This window comes from Plenodomus lingam (assembly GCF_022343315.1).
Source record: "Plenodomus lingam strain CAN1 chromosome Unknown contig_18, whole genome shotgun sequence".
Lineage (NCBI taxonomy): Eukaryota > Fungi > Ascomycota > Dothideomycetes > Pleosporales > Leptosphaeriaceae > Plenodomus > Plenodomus lingam.
Window position 1 is genome coordinate 347,125 of NW_027093935.1, and position 19,850 is coordinate 366,974.

General features: G+C 52.2%; 10 protein-coding genes across 10 annotated transcripts; 5 read left to right on the forward strand and 5 right to left on the reverse strand.

Moving 5' to 3' along the window:
• Positions 1-400: 400 nt before the first annotated feature.
• IAQ61_003546 (uncharacterized protein) lies at positions 401-831 on the forward strand (the record flags this gene model as incomplete). The annotated part of the gene is made up of 2 exons (XM_066096009.1): positions 401-523; positions 619-831. The coding sequence occupies 2 exons, from the start codon at positions 401-403 to the stop codon at positions 829-831; spliced, it is 336 nt and encodes a 111-aa protein (XP_065953885.1).
• Positions 832-1,093: 262 nt separating this feature from the next.
• Positions 1,094-2,099, forward strand: IAQ61_003547 (uncharacterized protein; the record flags this gene model as incomplete). The annotated part of the gene is made up of 2 exons (XM_003837050.1): positions 1,094-1,621; positions 1,674-2,099. 2 exons carry the CDS (start codon positions 1,094-1,096, stop codon positions 2,097-2,099), a joined length of 954 nt encoding a protein of 317 aa, XP_003837098.1.
• A 451-nt stretch (positions 2,100-2,550) lies between these two features.
• Positions 2,551-3,036, reverse strand: IAQ61_003548 (uncharacterized protein; the record flags this gene model as incomplete). The annotated part of the gene is made up of 1 exon (XM_003837051.1): positions 2,551-3,036. The coding sequence occupies one exon, from the start codon at positions 3,034-3,036 to the stop codon at positions 2,551-2,553; it is 486 nt and encodes a 161-aa protein (XP_003837099.1).
• Positions 3,037-4,546: 1,510 nt separating this feature from the next.
• On the forward strand, positions 4,547-4,957 carry IAQ61_003549 (uncharacterized protein; the record flags this gene model as incomplete). Its single annotated transcript, XM_066096010.1, has 1 exon — positions 4,547-4,957. The coding sequence occupies one exon, from the start codon at positions 4,547-4,549 to the stop codon at positions 4,955-4,957; it is 411 nt and encodes a 136-aa protein (XP_065953886.1).
• A 656-nt stretch (positions 4,958-5,613) lies between these two features.
• Positions 5,614-6,957, reverse strand: IAQ61_003550 (uncharacterized protein; the record flags this gene model as incomplete). The annotated part of the gene is made up of 5 exons (XM_003837052.2): positions 5,614-6,025; positions 6,077-6,203; positions 6,256-6,597; positions 6,651-6,783; positions 6,838-6,957. 5 exons carry the CDS (start codon positions 6,955-6,957, stop codon positions 5,614-5,616), a joined length of 1,134 nt encoding a protein of 377 aa, XP_003837100.2.
• A 1,360-nt stretch (positions 6,958-8,317) lies between these two features.
• Positions 8,318-9,532, reverse strand: ATP25 (ATPase synthesis protein 25 mitochondrial; the record flags this gene model as incomplete). Its single annotated transcript, XM_003837053.1, has 1 exon — positions 8,318-9,532. One exon carries the CDS (start codon positions 9,530-9,532, stop codon positions 8,318-8,320), a length of 1,215 nt encoding a protein of 404 aa, XP_003837101.1.
• A 586-nt stretch (positions 9,533-10,118) lies between these two features.
• On the forward strand, positions 10,119-11,669 carry NMD3 (ribosome-binding protein; the record flags this gene model as incomplete). Its single annotated transcript, XM_003837054.1, has 1 exon — positions 10,119-11,669. The coding sequence occupies one exon, from the start codon at positions 10,119-10,121 to the stop codon at positions 11,667-11,669; it is 1,551 nt and encodes a 516-aa protein (XP_003837102.1).
• A 2,505-nt stretch (positions 11,670-14,174) lies between these two features.
• IAQ61_003553 (uncharacterized protein) lies at positions 14,175-15,509 on the forward strand (the record flags this gene model as incomplete). Its single annotated transcript, XM_066096011.1, has 3 exons — positions 14,175-14,401; positions 14,503-15,324; positions 15,392-15,509. 3 exons carry the CDS (start codon positions 14,175-14,177, stop codon positions 15,507-15,509), a joined length of 1,167 nt encoding a protein of 388 aa, XP_065953887.1.
• A 376-nt stretch (positions 15,510-15,885) lies between these two features.
• IAQ61_003554 (uncharacterized protein) lies at positions 15,886-16,110 on the reverse strand (the record flags this gene model as incomplete). Its single annotated transcript, XM_066096012.1, has 1 exon — positions 15,886-16,110. The coding sequence occupies one exon, from the start codon at positions 16,108-16,110 to the stop codon at positions 15,886-15,888; it is 225 nt and encodes a 74-aa protein (XP_065953888.1).
• A 1,020-nt stretch (positions 16,111-17,130) lies between these two features.
• IAQ61_003555 (uncharacterized protein) lies at positions 17,131-19,146 on the reverse strand (the record flags this gene model as incomplete). Its single annotated transcript, XM_003837056.2, has 1 exon — positions 17,131-19,146. One exon carries the CDS (start codon positions 19,144-19,146, stop codon positions 17,131-17,133), a length of 2,016 nt encoding a protein of 671 aa, XP_003837104.2.
• Positions 19,147-19,850: the final 704 nt, after the last annotated feature.

Consider the following 19,850-nt stretch of genomic DNA (forward strand, 5'->3'; position numbering starts at 1 on the left):
TTTTACGTTTGGTTCTGTTCCGGACTCCCCGATGCCAACTCACCGTCGCTAATGCAACCACACCCTTCGTTGTCAGAAAGGTTATGGGCGTTTGCGAACATTGCATGTCATGGAAGTGGGCACTGGACCATCAGAACTATGGGAAGCATCATCGGAGAATTAAACTTGACGGTTGGCTTGTCAGTCTCTATACGGAAAGTAGCACGGACTGGACATACAATGCCTACTACACCCCGGCTTGCTTTTTACGCTTGGCCTCATCAGAATACCCTCCCGATACTAGAGCAGGTAGGTAGGCCAAGTAGTCCTGATTCACTCCACTCTTCTGCAGAGGGAGCACAATCTTGTGTTCATGACAGTACGCAGTCATGTATCTGCATCTCATACTCCTGATTAATTCATGAGCTCCGCTTCTCAAGAAGGTTACACATGCTTAATATCGATTGAACAGCAGTCGGCCTTTGCAATCCTTTCTAATCTGCTTTCCCCACAAGATCTTCCTATTGGTGGTCTTTCCTCTCAAGTCACCGCCAAGTCTAATACCTGGGAGGACTACCAAACAATAGCGCCAAAATCCACATGACACGCGTGCTTTCGGAACATTTAGAAACTAACGAGGCGTCTGCTGGCACTAGTCGATGCCATCAACATCGGCTTCAACAATTTCCCGGTCATGCACCCCAGGTTGTGGACATTGCTTGTCCACGGGACCAATATGGAAGGAGGGCTTCTCAACATGCTTGGTGGAGGAACTTAGCTCAATCAGATGAATCAGAGAAGCCCTCTTTGATTGCGGAGGAACTCGCCAGCGGGAAGCCGAGAGGTTCCTGACTTGGTGTACCTCCTATTAAGGGCAGCCCAAATGACGATCATGAAATCGAACCCAGTCTAGAAAGTCTCAACAGCTGGGTATATAAGATCTCTAGTGTCGCCATCGAGAAAATCTTTTTTCAGCATCATTTCGAGAGAGCCACCCTTCAGTACTATCCTTCAACCAAGAGTCGATCTCTTCCCTTCTTTGCTTTCTCTTCGATATACCCCAGACATTGCTTGCAATCGCTCTCCAACAACGAACGACTAGCCACATATCAAGATGCACTTCCTCAATATTGCAACTGCGGCACTGACCGCTGCCTCCACAGCATACGGTGCCCCCCTTGAAAAGCGTGCTGCCAAGGTCGATGAACTCGTTGGTTTCGCTGCTGGCACAACCGGAGGTGGAAGCGGTGCTGGCACCACTGTCAGTTCTTGTGCCCAGCTTACTGAGGCGGCCAAGGCCGGAGGTGTGATCAAGATCAAGGGGACCCTCACTGGTTGTGGTATCGTCAAAATCGCTACCAGCAACACTTCCATATTGGGTGTTGGGAGCGACGCCGGATTGACCGACGGTGGATTCCAGATCCGCAAGGTCTCCAACGTCATCATCCGTAACTTGAAGTTGTTCCGCGCGCCTGCGGGTAAGGATCTGATTGACATCGATGAATCCACCAAGGTCTGGATTGATCACAACGACTTCTCCTCCGTTGGCATGACCGGCGACAAGGACACCTACGATGGTCTCCTGGATGCTAAGCATGGTGCTGATGAACTCACCTTTTCATGGAACAAGTTCCACGACCACGTAAGTCAGATCGAACTCCCCATCACCATGACCAATACTAACAAAGATCCAGTGGAAGGGTTCCCTCGTTGGCCACAGCGACAACAACGGTGCGAAGGACCGTGGCAAGCTTCGTGTCACCTACCACCACAACGACTTCGTCCGCGTGAACTCGCGTCTTCCATCCATCCGCTTCGGTACCGGTCATATCTACAGTTCTTGCTACAACGGTGGTATCTCTGGTGTCAACAGTCGCATGGGTGCTCAGGTTCTGGTCGAACAGACCTCTTTCACCGATGTTGACCGTGCCATTGTCACGAACCTTGACTCTGACGAGGAGGGCTTTGCAACGGAGTCCGGCAACCTGTTCACCAACAGTCCCACGCAGATCACCAAGAAGGGCTCCTACAAGGCTCCTTACACTTACACCACCGATCCTGCTGCAGATGTTTGTGCTATTGTTGCTAAGAGCGCTGGTGTCGGCGTCGTTACCTTCTAAGCGATTAGTTGGACACGTTGGTATGAGTCGTGAGAGCGACGAAAAGTGATGAAATCGCTTGGCTTACTTTTGTACATACAAATATCTTCTTTGGACATACTTACTTTGTATATACGCATCTATTCTTGAATTATACCTGCGTCTTCTACTGTTCCCACATGTGCGGTCTTAGTTTCAGTGTTTAATGGTGATGACTCCAGACATAATATGCAGCATGTTCACTTTGCCGTTCGGACAATGTTGAGCGGAGACGGGAAGCAAGGTTTAACGGAGTGGCTAACAAATTAGATTGGGGGTTGTGCATTTCAGCATCAAGCCTTGGCTGTGAGGTACTGTTGGACCAATCTTATTTCCCAGATAAGTATGGCTAGCGTTCGAGTCTAGGTATATCATTGTCCCCCATCTTGCTTTGGCATCTTTCTCCACTTGCACTGTTTCTTCATCTGTCGTCTTATTCGGGTATGATCCAAGTAGCACACAACACAGCGGCGACAAGGCCAACGACACTGATAACGATGGCCCCTGATTTGGTTTCAAATTTCATGCCGTCTGTCGTGAATTGTGCAACAATGCCCTGTGTGAAGTTCGCCTCTGCTTCCCTAAGCGCAATCTCTGTCCAGTTTCCGCAGACAGTGTTGAGTGTTTGATCGGCCGCGAGCGCGGGCAGCTTCTTTATTGCAGCGTCCATCATACGAGCATTAGAAATGGTCCCGACATTTGACTTCTGCAACAGGATGGTTCTGTAGGAACTGTTGGCACCGATGGTCGACATATTGGCTGTGCGTTCGTAATCAAGGCATAGGTCGGCCTGTGAAGGTGTAGCGGAGACTTGCCGGACTTCAAGTTTGGCAGCTGGGTAGTGGGTTTCGGGGGCTGCGGCTACAAATTGGAAGACCGAGAGCAAGACGAAGAGATTGGCGAAAGTTGATGTATACATGATGACTCGATGCCCTGTTATTCCACGACGAAAATAAAAGTATGAGAAGCGTTGAGGAAAGTGACCAGCACAATGAACGAATAGAATGATGAAAGACGAAAAGAAAGTTCGCAGACAAAGTGCTGCCTGAGGTGCCAAGAGTGATGGAGGATGAGGGACGCGGAACAGGCAACTTCAAGATGATATATGAGGCTACGAGAAAATGATCGATGAGTTCATACTTTGCTGCGACATGCATTGCCAGATGAGCGCACATATGAGGCTCTTGGTGTGTCAGGTCACATGCACGCATTAAGCGCCCCTAGTCGGCGCTTCCCCTGTCATCACCAAAATCAGGCCCGTAGTGTCTTGTCTACTGCCAAAACAAGTCCAATCAGTAGGAGAGCCGTGTGAACCATCCCTAGCTACATTTGTTAGCTACGATCAATGGCATGGCGGTGAGGAGATGAACCGTGGTGGGCGTCGTGGTTGGAGGGGCTGGAGGGGTTGGAGGAGACTGCGGTTCCAACGACTTCCGCCGCACCGACGGGACCCGCCAATGCACGGTACTCAGGCAAAACAGGTACGCCATACTTATGACTTCATTCCAGCCAAATAGTATCAAGTCTGAATCCAGATGGAGAAATGTACCGTACAGTAGTTCATAATAAAGAGGTGATGCTCCCAATGGTTCCCCCCGCCACCCCCCCCCCTGGATCACGCTGCATTGCTCCTTTTCCCTTTTTCAGAGAGAACATACCAACCACCATTCCGTCACTGTTGTCCTTTGACAACCCTCCTTCCCCATGACGAGATTGAGAAAGATTGCGCACTGTGTGGGCTTTCCTTGCAGGCTTTCAGGAAGGCATCAAACGATTCTTCCTAGGCAGCATCTATGCAAAGATCGTGGCCCCTGCTGACAAGGGCAATACAAGGCCGCCCAGAAGTCGAAACAGCCTCCTGGATTGTGACCAACGCCTGCTACTGTTAGTAGGTATCGCATGTTGCGCTAATCTTCCATAAGCACATGAGCAGTTAGTGATCAAGTCTCCGAAGTCATGTTCAGGATAGCGACCATCGCATCGATCCACAGGAGATAAGAGCCAGTACTATTGGGAAGTAGTTCGTGCATGAAATTGATGCTAAAAGCAGACGGAATGCTGCACTTGGAAGGCTGTGGAAACCGCATTTGCAATAGGATTCAAATGATTTCCATTTGATAAAAACATATGACAAGCATACCTCAGTCAGACTTCTTGAAGGACTGCGGTTTGCATTGTGAAGGAAGATCAAAGTAATGAAAGCTTATTGCTTTCCCATCACATGACGGTCTGAGATGGCATGAAGTGATCACTTTAGTGTGATTGTATTGACTGGCATTCCATATACACAAGATGAACAATTGAGAAAGAACCGGTACTAGTTCTCTCGCAACCAAACATACTGTTCAGGTTTCAGTCAGAACTGTCTTCCGAGGTTTATTAAGAATTGCACCTATGATACATGATCATCTAGGCCATACGAATTTGTAATGTCAGTCTCCGCTCATATATTCGTCTGCGACGACGAAGTCCAAGACAGACATTCAGCATTAATCCCGTTAGGTCAAGCAATTGCGAAGACCCATCAGAAGGTAGGCGGTATCACAAGGCAGCGTTCGCCGTGTAGAGGTTCTAGAGGGCTTCAAATCTATCATTACGAAAAGCAAATTCTTCTACCGATTCAGAAGGAGGATGACGAGAGTCTTATGGCAAGACGAACTCGAGGTACTGTCACTATAGCGGGTATGGTCATGGAAGTGTTAGATCATAATCGTTCCAAACATCACTTCCATTGGTTGATGTTGGCTGTTCCACCGTTCATCTCTCATTCCACTAAATCCCGGCTTTATAATGCCAGAGCAACTCAAACACTTCCCGTGAGTTTTTTCTCATCATCATGAACCCCACTGCTCTCGGTAACATATTACCACGCCTCCACACTACCCATACTTTCATACTCGAGCTGGCTTTTCACGCAAGGACTTTCCTCGTGTATTAATCTATCTCTGAAACTTCTCAATGTACTGGAGTCCCTCGCATCTTCGATTTGCACGCGCTTCTCTCATCTAATACATCGTGGATGTACACACTTCTTTCTGGCCATCAACATGGCCTTCATGGGCACGACTTGTATGCTAATCTGTACATACTGTCGACAACTGCGGTATACGCCAATTTGAGGTGTGCAGATTGCGCGGGATACCACCAGCATCGGATCCTGCGTTGGGACCAGGTGCGCAGAAGGCATAAAGTAGTCATGTGCCACCGAAAGGGTATCCCCGCGATAGTACAATTTTCGCAGTCGCTGCGGTCATCAGGAGGGCTACGATAAGGCGTTGGAGACTCTCTGGCAGGGTCGAGACCTTTCCAGGGAGAGACGACGAAACGACCTAGCTGAAGATTGGAACAACCGGGACATATATCCCATTTTTTGCGTCCGAGTTCCATGAGCAGGCTGGGAAACGCCGTGAGTACCAAGAGACTCTAGTTGTGAAATGTCAAGTCACCTGGTAGAACCACAGGATTGACCTTTGCCCTCTTATAGCGTGCGTGTATCTTAGTTGTGTGACTGTACCTGAACCTCCGAAACACCAGAATTGTTCTTTTTTGGGTCGAATCCATCCAAATAGTATGGTTTCTGTTCGCTAGTTCCAACATGCGTGAGGCCTTGGGTACTCGTACTACTTTTGAGTGAATTTGATCTGTCCATCTCGAAGTTGTCGCCGCCGTTGTCTACAAGTCGCTGATGGTGTGTTACGCGGACCTCGTTCGTGACGAAAATTTGGCCAAATGAAGCAATGACCGTGGGCCAGAAAATGGGCATGGAGGCGCACATGATAGCAAAATCCACCTCGAGACACGAGATGATGAGGACTTGGGGATACCACCAAGTGAAGTCGAAGCCTTGTTCCGTATCCCTGCTGTGTTTGAAAGTGGTCCAAAGGCGAAGAATGGACATCAGTACAACACTGGAGGGGTTAACCACTAGACGGAGCCCGGAAGCGTCTGGAGTCACTTACATTGAGCCAAGACAGAACAGTCCAGTCATAGCAAATAGTTGCTTTTTTCCTATATTCCGCTTGAAGTACTCCGAAAGCGGAATAAGGAAAATGGCAACATCGAGAACCATGTTGGAAATGGAAAAAGCTTTGCACGTGTCAACTTCAGCAAAAGCCAGGGCAGCGAGGTGTGAACTTACAGAGAACTGCAATCTTAGCCTCATCCATGTTGTCATATCCGAAGCCATAGCATTTAGGTGGTGGGTCAGTTTGTCTGTTCCAGAATCCAGAGATCGGAAAGCATGGTACCCAAGTCATGAAAGCGAAGGCCGAGCCCCATACGATGACAATGCCAAGTAGGACGAGGCAGACGTGGCGGCGCAGACCGTCGCGGAAAATTCTCAAGTATTGGAGAAGCAGTGAGATTTTGATGAAGGCTGTGGTAGTGTGGTAGGCGGCATTGGTCACATATAGCCACTGCATCGTCTGCTGGATCAGATTGAGGTTGTAAATCAAATGGCGTCCGAGACCATATCTTGTGCCTTTGCCAGTGTTAGTGTGCAATGCTGTCTAGAGGTGAAACGGGCTGAGGTACCTCCGAGAAAAGCAATCACTGATACAAGGTTAAACAAGGCTGCAAGGACGACAAAGACATCGTCCCAACCTGGTTCACGGACAACACGAAAACGTGTATGAAGCCGGAAACCCACGAAAAGCCAGCTCACAACCTGTTCAAGTCAGATCTAAGCATACGGGCGATTACTTCCTCGGGCTGAACCTACATGGAAGGATATTGTGACGCCAAACATTGTGCTCTTATGATTCGCAAGCGGTAAAGGCGCATTTCGATCAGGGGGATGTGCCATCATGGTCGCGACAATATTGGCAAAATGCTCCGTCATGGTGACAATCAGGCCTTTTACAGTCAACCGGGTGTGTGTAAGAGATGGCAAATGTCGAAGAAGTGGAGAAAGCTTGGTAAAAGAGTGTAAATCCTCACGGGCGGCAGTAGTGGTCGCTGTTGTACTATCCGCAAGCTACAGAGTTTCCCACAGAGCTGAACCTTGCAGTCAGCCCTGATCGGCGCGCTTTGGTCTTTGTCCTCAAGCCGCAAAGCCACATGGAAATACGGACAGTCTGACTCGTGAATCTCGCGTGCCCAGTAAGGTTCTCTCCCTAGGTGGTGCTCCTCGGCGGTTCTCTCGAAAGTGTGCACCGACCTATGTATGTACACAGTAGGACACAAGGCAACTTCATTGTGACAGGTCGATCATTGGACCGGCAACGGCTGCAAATCCTCTAGAGGATATAAATGGATATGACATGACACCTAGTTTAGCGATGCCGTCGATGTGCAAGATGAACTCGTAGTAGCATCATCGGGTGGTTGTCCTTGGGGATTCCAGGCAGTACCGGTAAGTACCGCTCAATTCACAGGTGTGGCCAGCAGCAATTTCCAGCAAAAATGACTGCGGACTCGGGCGAACACAGTAAGCAGGATTAAGGCCGTCTGTAGTTTCATAAGAAGCACGGGAATGCCGGCATGGTGGTTGTTGAGGCTCGAAAGATCTTCGGGCCTGGGTCGAGACTGCAAGGTGTTCCTTGCGCTGCTCGTGTCTAGGCAGGGCAGGCCGGGGTTCTCAAAGCATAAAAGACGAACCACCGTGGTGCCCTGTGCCCAAGCTTGTTTCTCGGAGCGTCACGCTGAGAACATACAATACTTACTCTGTATCTCGATTGAGAAAAGGCGGGAAGCATCAAGTTTAGGTAAGGCAGTGCAAAGCTTCGGCCATTGGAAGACGATGAGAGAGAGGTCCCAGGTGGTCGTCACATGAGAGAGAACATGTTTGCCCAGAACGCGACGCTCCATGATCCTCTCTGTGCACACCTTGTCCTAACTATACCGTACTGTGCACGGAGTAGGGTCTAGGCAGCATAGTAAGCTTCTGGCGCCGCCCGCGGTAAAATAGTACATGAAATAAGCAGGGCACTACCACATGTGGCATGCAGATCACCATCACGCAAGATCTGTTCGCGGTCACCCTTGTGTAGTCCGCGCCGATTTCATACCACTTCTTCTTCTATGTAGCAGCTGCACCGTAGTGCGGCAGACCCTTCCCATGTCCGAGCAAGTCTCCATGGGCTACGGTATGACTATCCCCATTTCTCGATAGGCGAATCAACGGCAATCATATCAGACATGGCTCCCAAATTTTGGCGGTCTGACGCAGAGGCAACGAAGGCAGCCATGGCGTGATTACATCAGGCCTTCACGTGCAGTTTGCGAAGCTGATTGCTCGAGACGCTATCAGAAGTCGATGGAAATACATGACCAGGGGATGGCTGCGGTCGGTTCAATTCTGTAGCCGGTGACGGCCGTGGAGATGAAGGAATGGACCGTTTTTGCACATCTGTCGGCCGTTGTGACGGCGAACTGGGCGACAGATCCTCATAGGACTCGTCGGCTTCCTTTTCGAGGTCATCGAGGTCCTGCTCCAGGTCCCGCAAAGCTTCATCGGCGGTCTTGCCTCGCCTTTGATGTGTCCTGAGTACGCCACCCCATAGTGTCTCCAGATCTGTCTCAACCCTCTTCTCCTCGGTGAACATTTGCACCACAATATTGACACCCGGCCTAACGTCCCTGAAGCCAATGAAGTGTGAGACATCGTCACCCGGCATCTTTGAATCTTCTGGGTGCGCTTCAATCTTTCCCAGCGTGCAGCAAATCCATCCTGTGCGGATGCCATCGTCGATGTTGCCCTCAGGCGTTGCTCCCCCAACGTTGGCCAGCATCCTCATGCGCTTGGCTTTTCGTCTCAGCTTAATCTTGAGCTCGTTGCGACCCAAGAGACCAGCTGCATTCGCTTCCAAGCCATGGTCTCTTCGTAAAAATCGACAGAATCTGTCGGCAGCCACATGGAGGTGTTTTTCTGAGCGTGCAGTGCCGATAATCATGATCAGTTTTGGCCCCAATGCAGGTGGAGGGTCTAGATGTCGCAAATCAAGTAGTGATAGGTCATCGAGGCCCGCCGTAACTGATATATATTTAAGGAGGGTCTCGAGCAGCGGTGGTGGGTTGGCTGGAAGATCGGGGATCTGGGCAGGCTGTATAGGCGATGGCACAGACACTTGAGTTCGCAAATACCATGGAATAGAAGTGGCTTGCGGCACAGCAGTAGGCGATGTCGTCTGTTGTGAGGGTTCCAAGGGCTTTGGTCCATGATTTGGTGTTGTAGCCTTGACTTGGTTGTCTAAGGATGCAATATGGGAGGCGTCGACTGGGGGATCATGCTGCTGATCGGTCCACTTTGCTACAATGGTGCTGAATCCGCTTCTTGATAGTCTGGATGATGTTGTTGACAAATTGATGGAGCCATGTGCCAACAGCGCATTCGGTTTGGCACTTTGGGCAGCAGCCCGACGACAAGCATGACAGATGAATCTGGAAGAAGCTACACGCGAGAGCGAGAGAGACATTTTGGCAGCCTGGATTGGGGAGAGTACTGGGTACTAGTGTGTTAGCAACACTCTATACTGGTCGCTTGGTCGCTTGGTCGCAATCTCGTGCTGATGATGTCGTTCATCCTCATCGCCAGTTCGCAACTTTTGTGCACAAATCCATGTCGGCGGATTGAAATGCCGACCGGCCTGGAGACTTGCCTCATTGGGCATGGGATGCACGCGCCACTGCACGTGGTGATAAGACAGATAAGAAGGTGGCGCAAAAGTCCCATGACTGCATGAGAAAAATATTGGGTGGGCTGGAGGGGAGTGAATTTCCAAAGCAGACAGTTTGCCTCCATTCTCGACTCCAACGGTGGGGAATCGACAAACAGTAGGAACAACAACGAATAACGAAGCAGAAGGAAGCAGGAAGAAGAAAGGAAGAAAAGAGAAGGATTGGATAAGACTACACTACACCACTCACCCCTCTCCTTTCATCCTACACAGTGCATGGGAGGGAGAGCCATTTACCAGTGCACACCACCAGATCCAAACAGCATAACATCTCCTTTCCGCTCTTAACAAGACTCTGTTGGGAACAAGACGCTGCGCAATAGCCATGGAGGTGGACAGCGGGATTGCCTTTACCGCAGCGCCCAAGAATGCCGCGACGATTCTCTGCGCCGACTGCGGTGCGGCCGTCGACGGCACGCTAAACGGAGCCTTTTGCTACGATTGCATCAAGCTGAAGACGGACGTCACCGGTGGCATCCAGCGTGAGGCCATTCTCCTCATGTGTCGTGACTGCGATCGATGGCTTTCACCCCCGACCAGCTGGGTCGTCGCTCATCCCGAATCACGAGAGCTGTTGGCGCTCTGCCTCAAGAAACTACGAGGACTGAACAAGCTGCGCATCATCGACGCCAGCTTCATCTGGACAGAGCCCCACAGCAGGAGGATCAAGGTTAAGATCACGGTCCAGAGCGAACTCAACGAGGGCGCCATCATGCAGCAGACGTTCGAGGTCGAATACACGCAAAATTACCAGCAGTGCCCCGACTGCGCCAAGAGTTATACACACAACACATGGAGAGCCTGCGTCCAAGTACGACAAAAGGTGCCGCACAAGAGGACTTTTTTGTACCTCGAGCAATTGATTTTGAAGCATGCGGCGCACAAGGACACCATCAACATCAAGGAAGTTCATGACGGAATCGACTTCTTCTTCGCACAGCGAAATCATGCCGTTGCGTTTTGTGACTTCCTCAAGGCCGTCATCCCCGTCAACGTCAAGCGATCAGAGGAGCTCATCTCACACGACATCCATACCTCGACCAAGAACTACAAGTTTTCCTTCTCGTGCGACATTGTGCCCATCTGCAAAGACGATCTTGTAGTCCTGCCCATCCCGCTCGCCAAGAAGATTGGCAACATCGCTCCTCTTACACTTTGCACTCGTATTGGCACATCGATACAGTTGCTTGACCCTGCTACCCTCCAGACTGCCGATGTTGCGACCGACGTCTACTGGCGGACACCCTTCCGGCCTCTAGCCGACGTACAAGAACTGACAGAGTTCATCGTTTTGGACATCGACCCACTAGGCAAGCAAGTAGGAAAGCATTTTCTCGCCGAAGCCACTGTAGCCCGCGCTTCCGACATGGGCCTCAACGACACCACCTACTACTGTCGCACCCACTTGGGCGGAATCCTCCATGTCGGCGACTCGGTCATGGGATACCTACTTAGCAACACCAACTTCAACAGCGAACTGTTTGACGTGCTGGAATCGAATAACAAGTATGCTTCGCAGATACCCGACGTCATGCTCGTCAAGAAGTTCTACCAGCGATCCAAGAAGAACAAGAACAAGCGTAACTGGCGGGTGAAGCGGATGAACAAGGAAGAGGGCGAGATGTTGCCGCGTAAACAAGACCAGGCCAGAATGGAGAAGGACTTTGAGATGTTCCTGCAGGACGTGGAAGAGGACGAGGAGCTGCGTGCGACCATGGCCCTGTACAAGGCACAGCAGGAGCAGAAGCAGAGGGAGAGGGATGTGGATGCTATGGATACGGAGAGTACAATGGGGGATGACGAGGACGATGATGGCTTGGCCATTCCGATGGAACAGTTACTGGACGACTTTGAAGATATGAGGATGCAGGAGTGAGGTTGTGGCAGGGGCGATGTGGACGTGCATTGGGGTGGAGAGCTGTCTTGTGTTTGCTGCATCGAAAGAGGCGTTTGTTTGTGGAGGGAGGCTTGGTCTGTATTAGAGGTACAACGAGTGCACACCTCTTAGTTTTCTGTCCACTCGCTTCCTAGAACGCCATTGGAGACATGCTGTATTTGCAGACGCATCGTGCTTGCCCCGACTTTTTACTCGTTGACCTTCTGGCCGAGTGGGGGGGATGTCCGTTTTTCTTCTTTCTAGATTCCATCAGACGGGCACAATGGACAAGATTCACAGACTCGATGTAGTGAGTGAGAGGGGCCATTCGGCCATTGCTGGGCGTGCAGCGGAATCGGTTCCGCTGGTGCGGGTGTGATGGGATGGGCACTCGAGGTCAGTGAGTGCAATAGGGGGTGTCAGGACTGGGCGTGTGCTTGTGTAGAGTACCCTACTCTAGTACCATGGAGATGGAGTCATGTAGTATTGTCCTGTCCTGTACCTACACCTACACGGGACATGGCGGTAGTACTGCATGTCTACTGCCATTGTAGGTACCGTGCCTGCACTACACCTGTATTCTTCCACCAGAAAGAGAAACGGGCTGTCGAGGCACTGCGGTTAACGCCCCGCCGGCCCATCCATGGCACATTGCCTCCATGCATGCATGGATTCCTCGGTCTTGGCATAGAGCTTAGCCAATCCTTGTGGACAGGAGTGGTTGGGCGTTGCAAGGCTGCAAGAGCCGGGTGCACAGGGTGTTTGGGTGTTTGGCCATCCAGGTGCATGGCCAGAGGTGGTGGATGGCAGAAGACTGGCATTGTGCTCGAGGGTACTACTCTAGGTATAGAGTAGAGTACTAGAGTGGCAAGTGTGGAGGGGAGAGAGGGGAGACTGGGAGCCGTGTTGACTGACAAGCCCCCCTCCTCTCCGCGGCCCCGGAGCAAAGCAGGCGGCGGTTGGGCTGCCATGGGATTTTTGCTTGGGGGAGGTGCCCGGCGGAATGGACGCGACCCCACGCCCCCCGGCCCCTTCCCAACAAACGGCCAAACGGCCAACCAACAGGGAAGAGGGGCCAGGGATAGTATGTCCCTCTACTAGCACTCCTCCCAAATGTGTCCTCTGGATGGTACTACTACTACTACTCTACTACTACCCAAGTACTCTACTCTAGTCTCGTAGTCTCTGGGCACGAACAGGACTCTCTCTAGAGTAGTAGAGTAGAGTATAGAGTAGTAGGCACTCTAGACTCTGCATGTGGACATGGCCCATGTCCCTGTGTATCCATGTGCTGTTGTTCCTTACTGCGGGGGGCTACCTGGGTAGAAAGCAGAAGCAGCAGATAGTAGGTAGTACTACTCTACTGCCTGTCGTCGGATAGCCGTACGACTTGCTGTACTCTGGTACTGAGCGGTATGGTATGGTCCTGGAGGAAAGATGGGCACCTCCTCCCTGTAAGGTGCCTACACTGTAGTACCACCACCCTATCTGCAGAAGTAGTACCATCCAAACCCTTCCCCCCTTTGTCCGCCTGTCCTCCATCCCCGCCGCCCGCCGTCCCCCTGTTTTTCCTGGTTGATTTCCCAAATGGCCACGGAGAGAGGTACTAGGAGTAGAGTACTACCTATCTAGTAGGAGAAGGGGGCGGCGAGTGAGGGTATTTGGCCGCACTCAGCCGGCATGCATGGCGGCGGATGATGCTCGTTTGCCATGGTCTTGCAGGGGCTCGCCAGCCAACGGGCCATGAAGCCAGCCGGGTCAGCATGGTTACAATGCTCTCTCCAGCTCCCTGTACCGGCTGTGCAATCTACCTATCATCATCCATCATCCATCATCCATCATCCACCATCCACCATCCATCATCCATCATCCATCATCCATCATCACGGTCCTGTTCAAGTCGTCCGCGGGTGTGCATGTGCATGTGCATGTGCATGTGCATGTGCTGGCTCACACCAACGAGAGTGGCCACCCAGCCCACAGCTAGCCAACAGCCTATACCCGGATTGGGGAGACCCGCCTGGTCGTCATCAACGGGCCGCCCTTTGTCTGCTCTGCACTTTCCCAACTCTCTGCCAGTGAGGACTACAGAGTACCTACCTACCGGCATCGGGTACTTGTATACAACACGTGTATATATATAGGTACACACATCTATACTGCTCTATCCATGTACATTTCCTCCTCCTCCACCCTACCCTACCTGTACCGTAGTGCCCACCTACGTGACTCGCCCATCCGCCCATCCGCCACCACACGCCTTGCCCGTCCCTGAGCCATCATCACCGCTCCGCCCATTGCGAGTCGACGGGACCGTCAAGATCGAAACAAGAAAAGGAAAACCAAAAGCAAAACAAAACGAAACAAAAGAGTACAAACAGACTAACAAACAAAACAAACAAAACAAAAAACAACAAACAAAGTCGTCCACACTTTGCCCGTCCTCGCTCCTCTCGGCTGGTACAGACTTGTGCTGTCGCGTCATCGCCATTCCCAATAGCCATCATGTCGACCCCGGGCGAGTCGGGAGCCCGACAGGATTCGTTCGACGCTCGCCGCATGAGCCTGGGCAAATACGTCAAGAGGATGAGCAGTGTGTTCAAGAGAGAAAAGTCGGGCAAGAGTCTCGTTGCCCCCGCTCGCCCAAGCCCCGTCCCAGCAGGAACAGCGCCTTCCTCGGCTGCACAGGCGACTGACCCAGCTCCGCGCAAAGAGGAAGTCGCACCCACCGCGTACGTCTCCCGGAACATGACCAACCTACCAACCAACATAGCAACATGCAGACGTCCATCCTTTTGGTGACAGAACCCTTCTTGGCTGACGTTGTATACAGGGCCCTTGCTTCTCCCCCCACCGCCATCTCTCCTTCTTCTCCCCCTCCTCCTCCCCCTCCTCCTTCAGCCATGATCAAGCAGCTCGACCGCAATGTCATGCAGCAAGAGCGAGCCCGCGCCCTCTTCGCCAAATATGGCCTCACGCTCGACGCCCATGACTGGATCGTGCCCTCGGCCCCTTGTTCGACCGTTCAGCGGGTGGAAAAGGCGATTCGGCTGCGAGTCCACCGTAGCTGCCACCGCTGCGGAACCATGTACGGGGCCGACAAGACGTGCCGGCAGTGTGAGCATAAGCGTTGCAAAAAGTGCCCACGCTATCCCAAGAAGAAGACGACGACGACGACGACGACGACGAACACGACAGCCATGGCCGACAAGGACAAGGACAAGGAAAAGGGAGGGGACAAGGAGGTTGCCGACAAGATCAAACGACGCAAGGTGCTCACCATCACCACGCGCGCCGGTACCGAGCTGGCCTACCAGCCGCCCAGGCAGCGCGTCAGACGTACCTGTCACAAGTGCGAAGCCCTCTTTTCGCCCTCGACGGCTACCGTCTGCGAGGCTTGCAAACACGTCCGATGCACCCAATGCCCCCGCGAACCGGCCAAACTCTCCAAATGGCCGGCTGGCTACCCGGGCGATGCAGAGCCGGACAGTGACTCGGAGGCGGAAAAGCAACTCGACAGGTTCAGACGAACATGGCGGAAGCCGCGGACACGAGTGCGATGGCAGTGCGAACAGTGCTACACCCTCTTCCTCAACCATTCCCCCCAGTGTCCTGGCTGTGGCCATGAGCGCTGCGAACACTGTACAAGGTCACCGTGAGTATACAATCATAGCCTTCTCTTCCTCCTCGTCCAATCCACACATTACTGACAAGCACCTCAGCAGCAAGAAGAGTAAGAATGAAGAGCATTTTGACCCCCACATCGTCGCCGCTGTCGAGGCAAAGCTCAGAGCTCTCACGGTGGACGACTCACAAACCTCTGGAAACGAAGCTGTCTAGGTAGTGTCGGCCAGCTTCAACTGTATCCCATGTTGGTTTCCTCTTCTCTGCTTTCGCCCTTCTTCCCCTACCATTACGATTGATATCGACGTAGTTAGTGGGCCAACAGCAGCGGAAACGGTGAGTGGCACCGAGTTGGCTGCAGATATCATGACATGTCCCTACTCTCCCTGCTATACAACCATGCTTGTGACACACCCCTACTCTCTTTCTTCCCCGCCATATAGTACGCCATGCTTATGATGCACCAACTCTCACTTGCTCATTGGAAACAAGTGCTGGCCGCATTCCACCGCTTCCCATTTTTCCCTTTCGCCCCCTCTTCTGTGTGCAGTGCGATCCGTCATCACCGTACAACACCAAGGCTACACCCGAACTAGGCTTGACCAGTCACTGGTAACCATGCCATGCACATCCATTGCACAACTCCACCTTCAAGCCGTTTCTGATCCCTGTGTTGGGAATCGCAGTCGCTTGCCTTGCACAGAGCATGTTGACATCCCGATGCCGCGGACCCGGCAAAAAGCTTTCTTGTCCCTCTGCCCTCGCCACCGACCACAGATCCTGGTCCCTCACTAACCTTCTGGCTGCCCACGGCCATGTCCAGAGCGCTGCCGAGTTCGGAGACCGTTACAGAGGAGCGCCCGCTTCACGCGTGTCGTGTTTGCACTCGTGCTCACGGCTCTTCACCAGCGTGTCGTGTTTGCACTCGTGCTCACGGCTCTTCACCAGCGTCAGCGCAGACCTACTCCACTCGTACGATGCTTGTCTGGTTGTACGAAGCGGCGTCCTTTGGCGTGCCAAGTGGGGGGGGACTGCAGGCTGTACAGGTGGCACGCGAAAATTGTGGCACGACGGATGTCAGGTCGCAGTGCTGGGAAACGCAAGGCTGCCTGCCATGCCGACCCGTTGATCCATTGAACTTATGGGGACCGATGGGCTCGAAAGGGACAATTTGGCTGCATCGTGTGCAAACCTTGAGCTATTGACTTGAAAACAAAAACACCCCCCCGCACGGTGATATCCTCTCATTCAGTGATGAGCCAAGTCCATCTCTGTCCGCAAGTCTTCCCACTGGATTGGCTCTCCAAAGCCTGGTAACGTTCAAGCGTCCCCCATCTCAGAGCTTGTCACATTCAGTACGCGCTTTCCTTCCAACCTATATTCATCGAGTTTCTCCAGTGCAACTCGTCTCTGGTCTATAGTGGCCTCCAAAGCTCCCTCTACGGAGCAATCCAGGCGGCCACTCATTCACTCACCGCTATAAGCGCCATTGGTGTTACAACATACATACCTTGGGGGGGAAAAGCAATGGGTTCCACCTGTGCCTGCTCGGGACTTGGGCCTATTCCCGATGGCGATACGAAGAGGATGAGATGGGAGTTGCTAGGTAACTGGAAGGTGGATTCAAAGCCGAGATGCTGCATGTGCATCTGGCTCCTGCTATTAACAGGGTGGCCTTGACGTGCTGAATAGAGTGGGGTTTTTTTTTTCGATAACATGTCATCAATATCAACGACACTCATTGTCCTGCTACCTTTGCTTTCTCTGAAGAGCCCTCCAATGTGAAACCTAAAATATCGAATAGGTTGCACAACCAACTCTGCAAGCCATCTACCGGTCAATGCAGATGCACCTCGATCAGATTCTTGATCAACACCTCTTCAGCTTCTCCGTCCATGAATCCATGGACGTAGCTACCTCCTACGAGCATGTGTCCGGATGCATACTGCGGACTTGAGCTAGCTGACCGATCCACCAAGCCTGTCGGCCGCAATACAAAAGGCACAGAGCCACCGGCCAAAATCCAAACCTCATCACCTGGCATGATGTCAGTTGGTCCGATACCCATGTATCCCTCACGGGTCAAAAAGAAGGCATGGTTCATCAGCATGCAACGAAGCGAATACACAACCTCCGTGTCCATGTCCTCGTCCTCTAGAAACCTGGCCACCAATTGCACGTCCTCATCAGTCGCTCGCCGTTGCGGAGTCTCATCTGTAACCAAATCTCCAATGGCGGTCCTCCAAAAGGCTTCCTGATACGAAATTTCGTCGTCTGGATACGTCCTGTCCACCGACTCAGTGCTCAAGTAGACGCCTAAGAGAGCCTTCGAGCCAGACAACTGGGCCAAGAGCTCCTCATACTCTGTGTTATCCACGTTTTCGCAGATTCTCGCTTCGCCTACGCCTTCCACCACGCCAACCCTCACTCCTTGGAGTGACAGCACTGTCCCGTTACAACGCATCCTCTCCTCGGCCCACTCGACCTCACCAGACGCGTTGAACCAGTCATATCTAAAGGAGGGATCCCACCATGCATATCCATCATTGACAAGGTCACATCGTCTAAAATCAATCGCCCAACTTGGCAAATCCGAGCTTCTCTGCATCTTCAAACCAACAAGACACTCTAGCCCTTCAACCCACTCAATCAAATCCAGCGTAACATTTGCATACAGCGTGGCAACATCAATGGTATAATCACAATTCGTGATACTCGGTATCGGATACTCTGGATCCAATAGCCCTCCCAAGGCGTACACCTTGTCCCTCGGGTCAAGCGCATCGCGATACCGCCACCTGTGCAAAGTCTCCAACGGCGTTTCTCCTTCCTTGGTCAAATCGAGACCTAGCACCACGGGCTTGAAGCTCGCCATGTCAAACGAGTGGATTGGTGGCGGCCATTCAAACCATCCGGCCCGTGAGGCGGTCACAATGGTGGACCAGGGGATGTTGAGGGGGCCCCAGTGCAAGAGCAAGGTTGGGGGGAGCACGGCCTCTTGAACCGTCCATATCCGATTCCACCACGGGTTGCTCATGAAGACGTGGAAAGCGTGCTGGGTGGCGTCGATGAGGGACCGAGTGGCGATGCTTGGGGGTATGTAGATGGGTGGTGGCGTTGGCTGAGAGAAGGCAGAGGATGACGAGGAGCGTGACGAGGAGCGAGATGAGGAAGGCGAGGGTGTACGCGAGTTTGTACGCGAGATGGTGAGCCAGCTTGAAGAGGATGATGGGGACGATGATGTAGGCGGCGACGAGCATGAGGAGGAAGGTGATGACGAGGGCGACGTGTAATTCTCTGCCAGCAAGGTGATGATGTCGAACACCCCCTGCGCACTTTGTACAGATAGGCAAGCGGGAATCTCACCAAACCAAATCAAACATTGCGTGCAATTCTTGTAAATCTTGGTCATGAGATTGACCTGATGATTCTTCTCGGCCATGTTCTCTTGGTCAATGCATAGCTGATCTATCCACAACGTCCTCGATGTCGTTGGATGACGCAGTCTGACGAGGGCATCATAAAGACCTTGCGTCACAGCCATGTCCTTGCGCTGGGTCATGTAGATGGTCTTGCATTTGGGCCCATAGCCCCACACATAGGACAGCGTCTCATAGGCTTCTGGCGAGTGCAGGGAGCAGGTGCGAAGTGTGCATGTTATAGAATCGCCCTGGCCGGCATGGACATCAAGCACGCGAATCAAATCCTTTGGTTCTCCTGGAGTCTGGACGGAGAGGTCATCGTCCCCGATCTTGTCCAGGGGATTGTGCGAAGCCTGGGGACCGGCTAGATCTTCAGATGAAGTTACGAGCGCAGACAAGACCGGGCGATGGGGTACCTCTTGCGCTGACATTGGAGGCGAATGCCTTGACGAGACAATCCTATGAGCATTCCTTTGGCGTACAATGTGAACAAGTCTTCTTCCATGATCAGTCAGACTAGTACCGGTATGTGTGGTAGCCAAGCCTGTGAGAACTGTTGGTGGCTTGCTCTGACTACCTATAGCGCCGGGCGCCTTGCACCTAACTTACTGTATCTACCGTAAACATCTCCACCCAATCATGGCGCAGTCGGCAACGGTCCACCCAGGGTAGAGCAGCACCTGTGTCCAGCTCCATTCACTACCACATACAACCAAAGGCCATAGGATAGGAACAAAGTACGCTTCATTACAAGAAATCTCCGCCTTGACTAGCTGACCATGATTAGAGCAAGGCTGCACGCCTAGTGTCAACCTCACTCGGCCTTGAAACGGCACTGGCCCTGCCTTCCTTCAAGACACAACTCCTCTCAACGCTGCGTCTTTCTGCTGTCCCATGTATATTGTAAATTGTTTCACACATGCATCTATTTCATGGCCAATTCAATCAGCTGCATGTCTTCAACTGGCATCAAACTCGCCCAACTCTTTTTGGGGATAGCAACTTCGAGATCAATACAAGTATCGTGACACCGTTTAGCCACGTACAGAGAATATGTATATGGTCACGAAGCACTTCTTCTCAAGACAGAAATTTAGAGGGAAAGTCGGTTCATCTATCGTATACCAAGCCGTCA